The 5,368-nt window shown below is 42.2% G+C and overlaps 1 protein-coding gene across 4 annotated transcripts in view; it reads left to right on the forward strand.

Moving 5' to 3' along the window:
* The first annotated feature begins 654 nt into the window (after positions 1-654).
* The window catches only part of CUNH21orf91 (chromosome unknown C21orf91 homolog), a 31,981-nt gene continuing 27,267 nt past the window's right edge, over positions 655-5,368 (forward strand). For 2 of the 4 annotated variants that reach the window (XM_008701750.2, XM_040621085.1), the window contains exons 1-2: positions 781-1,335; positions 1,675-1,808. In XM_008701750.2, coding sequence (XP_008699972.1) covers positions 1,277-1,335; positions 1,675-1,808 — 193 coding nt within the window. In that variant the 5' untranslated portion in view covers positions 781-1,276. The other 2 variants (XM_040621086.1, XM_008701751.2) reach the window with 2 other exon arrangements.

The raw sequence follows: 5,368 nt of genomic DNA on the forward strand, positions 1-5,368 counted from the left end.
AGGCTTAAAATGTCAAGCAAAGTGGGCAAAAGAATTTAAGTACCAGAGTTTGAGAACAGGGCGGGTCCTAAAAGTAAGGGGGGTGGGGGGGGCTCTGGGATTATCCCCGTGGGCGTGCAAGGAATGGACCATATTATAGGGGAGGGGAGCCCCATCTAAAAAGTAAGGTTCTGTATTTAAAATTATCCCTAAATTATGAAACCCGAAATATAAACTTTTCCCTTATTATATATTTCAACTGGAACCTAACTCGACGTTCAGTGATACTACTGCTTCAATCTGCTGATTTCGAACAAAATCCTACCCACGCATCTCTGTCCCCTTCTTCCATCCATTCGTCACTTTTCTGCCCCCCGCCCCCCGCGGCCCCCGCCCGGGGGCAGTAGTTTCCACTACGCTGAAGGAGGAGGTGGTAACGGACGCCTCTATCTACTTGCCTCGAGGAGGGGGGCATATGAGTAGTCACGTTCCAGAGAACCGTAAGAGATTCGACCGAGAGACGCGGAATCACGAGAAAATCCTAGCAAAGGACGCGGCGTCGGTGCAGGCGGAGTGAGGGGCAGCCCGCAGGCGCCGTGCCAGTGCGCAGTTTTGCCCGCGACCGCGCCTCCCCGCGCATCCCCCCACCAGCCTTTGCGGGATGGCACCGGCGGGAGGGGGCGGGGCCGGGCGCGCGGCTGCCGCCTCCGCCGCGGCCGCCTCTGCTGCGGCCGGAAACAATAGTGGAGGAGCCCGAACCGCGCAGAACTGTTCCTGTGGCGCGCGGAGCCGACGGTAAAGACCTCGCGCCCCGGTCCCCGACCCGCCCGGGCCCCGCGATCCCGCGGTACCGCCACCTTCGCGCTTCGAGCCCCGCGGCCGTTCGCACTGTTCCGCGCGGGGCGCCCCGACGGACGGAGAGACGGACTCGGGTCCGCGGCATCCTAAGCGGCGAGCGCGAGCCCCCAACGCCGGATGTGGAGTGGGGGCCTGGCTCCCCGAGGCGCTGAGTCCCGGGCTGACCGGCTGCCTTGGCCCTCGGACGCCTTCTTCCCGGGTGGGAGGAAGTCCGGGACGAGGGGACCCCAAGGCACCTCTCAGCCCGGCTTGGACACCCCGGCTCCGGCCGTGCCGGACCCGCACGGTGGAGCCGCTGCCCGGCCTTCGGTGCGGGTGCTGTAGACGCTGCCGGGACGTCCTCGGGTGTTCGCGCTTCCACGTGTATTTTCCTGCCGCGGATCTCCGATAGGAAGCCTCGCTACGTCGAGTTAGCGAAACGCATCTAAGGGTTCCCACAATGAAGTTAGCAAAGCAGTGTCCCGAACAGGTCGTTTTTCCTGCATTTAACAGCGTTAAGTAGGTTGAAAGACCCCCGGCAGCGCTGCTAAGCTTTCTGTGCCTGGGATGGGGCAGAGCAGAACCCCCGCAAGCTGCCTTTCTTCAGATCCCCTCCTCAACCAAATGAAATACGGGATCAGAAAAGGCACTTAGGCATAGTGACACCGATGGCAAGGCTTTAAGTTTTACTAGCTTAGTGTCTTTACACAGTAAGAGTGACACTGAAGTACAAGTATGGCGATGCTTGTTTGATGAGTCTGTTGCATTAGATAAACAGCATCCTTCTAGAAGTTCTTAATATTGCCATACTGTCAAGTTCTTGAAATTGCATAACTTTCCCTTTCTGTTTCTTAACAGGGGCACTATGAACGAAGAGGAGCAGTTTGTAAACATTGATTTGAATGATGACAACATTTGCAGTGTTTGTAAACTGGGAACAGACAAAGAAACACTCTCCTTCTGCCACGTTTGTTTTGAGCTAAATATTGAGGGTAAGGACACAGTATAGATTCATTTTATGGCATGAACTTTACTTTTGCTGAACTGGTTATAAGGTAAAATAAAATTTCTTGAGTGACTGGAAATTGTGCCAAGTGTGATGTGTGAAGATCTGTTTAAGGTAAGGATTTATGGAAACTAAGCTGAAGTTCTCACAGCTGTGAACTTAAAATAAATCTTTACCTTTTTTTTAACTCCCACAGTACTAACCCCATTTTTGCTAATGTAAAAACAAAGTATGCGTATTGACTAGTAAACATGTTTTCTGGTTTGAGACCTTAATTAAGTTGTCAAGTTTAACAGACCTGTGTGGATGCTTTTGTTCTTTATGTTGATGGGCAAATGTAATTTAATTCCTTTGGCCTTCCATACTGGTACCTGACTGAGGTGAGCTAGAACTCTTTCCCTTAGTGCGGTCTTATCTGGAAAAACTTTTTTAAATTTTTAGATAATCTCATTTCAGTAGTCACACCTTTAATAATTTTTTAAAAGTAAAAATTTCTTAATAGTATCTCTGAAAGCATGTGAAAGAGTTCTCTAAATATTAAAAAAAAATGTTATCATGTACTATTTGTATGGATTGGTGTACAGTTAATGTGTGTATGGACATTAATAGTTTGCCCCCAAGAAACATGTGGGATTTGTTTCTTTAATCTTGATGTTATAGACCCTGATCTTTAAAAAATATTTATGACTCAAATTAAAAAGAATCTTAATGTAAAAAAGCATAATTATATAATATTCATTTTCCATTTAAGATTATATTGGTTATGGTAGTTTTGCCGTTTTATTGTATGGAAGAATTATAGTTGCTAAACGTGATAATCGGTGGAAGATCTTGGATTTTTCAGGGGTAAATGGAATACATATAACTTTGGCTTTAATAAGTATCGTAATTATAATTAATTTAAAAGGGCTCACTTAAAAATATGATCCTTGTATAGCGTCTGAATTACCATGTCCTTAATAATACTACAGTGAAAGATCTAAATTTATGTTCTTTGAAAATAGAGTTGACCCTATATATTCTTTTACATTGTAGATTTTAATGTTGGATGGGCAAAGGCATTAGAAATGATCCAGCTCTCAAACCCATATTTTACATTGAAGGAAACTGAGGGCCAAATAAGACTGTTCAAGTTTGCTCTAGTGGTGAGGGCGAATTGTTGTTAGGTGCCAGACACTGTGTTAAGCATCTTACGTGCATTACCTTACTTAACCCAGAATAGCTCTGGGATGGCTTCTGTTATCCATCTTAAAGGTAATGGAACCTAAACTTTGAATATAAGAAGTGTACTTTGAAGTCACACAGCAGTAATGACATGCTGGGATTTGAAGCCCAGTGATCTGTTTCCAGTATATATGATCTTATTTCCGTTGATTTATTGTCAGTAGTTATTTTAGTTGATAGGGCTAATGTTAGAAGCCCATTTTCCTGAATCTTAGTTAGCTATCCTTGCTATTTGGTCAGCCAGCTTTTCCTAACCAGTGCTTCTTACTAAATCATCATTAGTGGTGGTCACGCTGTGATAGAATTTTTCCACAGAAACCTAAACTTCCATAAATTTCTAGCCTTTTTAAAATATGCCTTTTAACTGGTTTTCTATCATTATATAGAGAATATACAAATATTCCTCAGGTACCACTTTTGTAAATATTTCATTTCTGATAATATCTATTTTTCTTTAAAAGATTTATTTATTTTAGAGAGAGAGCATGCGTGAGAGTTTGGGGGGAGGGAGGGTGGGAGGAGCAGAGGGAGAGGGGGAGAAAGAGAATCTCCAGCACAATCCTTGCTGAGCATGGGCTCTGTCTCAGGACCCTGAGATCATGATCGAAGCCAAAATCGAGTCCAACACTTAACAAGCTAAGCTGCCCAGGTGCCCCCTGATAATGTATTTTTTAAATTTAATTTAATTTAATTTTTTTAAGTATTTTATTTATTTGAGAGAGAGACAGCACGAGCAGTGGCGAGGGGCAGAGGGAGAGACAGACTCCTTGCTGAGCAGGGAGCCCAATGTGGGGTGAACCAGAGCTTGATCCCAGGACCCTGAGGTCATGACTTGAGCCAAAGGCAGAGGCTTAAGGAGTAAGCCAGCCAGGCGCCCCGCCCTCTGATAATATCTATCTTAATATGGAAGTGTAAGTCATATGTTGTCGAAATAATAGTTATGTTGAACTTAAAAGATGCTTCTCAATTTGAATTAGAACCGTTTCATTTTGTACTCTACATACACTCAGGATTTTATATTTTAAAATGTGAATTTTAAAAAGAAGAATTATTTTAGAATTAAATTTTCATCTCAATTTATTTGAAGTGAGTTCTCCCAAATACATACATTTTTATATTTACTGCATTGACAAGCTAGTCTGTTAAAACCATTTTAACTTAATGTCATAAGATTATTACAGGAGAAAAGAGAGGGGAATGAGAATTCTGAATTCCACAAAATTTTGGTTTTCATATCAATATACAGGTTTTTAAGTCATTGAAAAAAAGGTGATGATAAAGTAATCGTACCTGAAAAATAACAAGGTATATTCTATGTCAGTAAATCTTTTAAAGTGTTTTAAGGTTTCTTTCCCCTACAAAGCTGTTAGCACAGTGCCAGTCAATAAGTGTTAGAATGTAAAAGGAACTTGAAAAAACATGACATTTATAGTAGTTTGGTATAACTTTTTGTAGTAAGGTAATGTTGCTCTTACCTGGTTTCTAAGTTTACTAATTGCTAAATTTGCTCTAAAGCATTCTATTTTCTCTGCTAAGAGTCCAGTTAAAAAAAGTTTCTTGAGGATTAATAACAATTTACCTAATTTTGAGTCCACACATTTGTAGTAAACAAAAATATTTTACTGTCTTTGGGATTGCTGATTAGGTCAAATCAAAACTGGCCTAATCAAATGGCCTCCTGTTTAAAAGCTGTGTGCATGCATATATTTATAAAATGAAAACAGAAGAGAGAGAAATAACAAATCTTGTCAGATTTTGTATTCTGAGCATGGCTCTAAATTGTCTTTTTTCTGTGACTAACAGTAATTAAAAGGAAATAGTACCTACATTTTGTGTACTTCCTGGTTAGTTCAAGAACCTAAGAAGTGTACTTTGAGGATTCAACTCTTTTGAAATGCTCAGAAGATTGATTTTTTTTTTTAAAGATTTTATTTATTTATTTGACAGAGATAGAGACAGCCAGCGAGAGAGGGAACACAAGCAGGGAGTGGGAGAGAAAGAAGCAGGCTCATAGCGGAGGAGCCTGATGTGGGGCTCGATCCCAGAACGCCGGGATCACGCCCTGAGCTGAAGGCAGACGCTTAACCGCTGTGCCACCCAAGTGCCCCAGAAGATTGATTTTTCTTTGTACCCATAATTCACCAGTAGAATAATTTGCCTATGGATTAGAAGACAAATGCATAAACTTCCTAATACTTGTGGCCTATATCCATGCCCCTAAATCACTATAAACTTTTTTTATGTATTTCTGATCAGATACTCCAATATGCATCATAGTTCATTACGCTAAAATCTCTACAGTTAGTGATGACATTACTATCT

Source organism: Ursus maritimus, unplaced genomic scaffold, assembly GCF_017311325.1.
Source record: "Ursus maritimus isolate PB19 unplaced genomic scaffold, ASM1731132v1 scaffold_4, whole genome shotgun sequence".
Classification (NCBI taxonomy): Eukaryota; Metazoa; Chordata; class Mammalia; order Carnivora; family Ursidae; genus Ursus; species Ursus maritimus.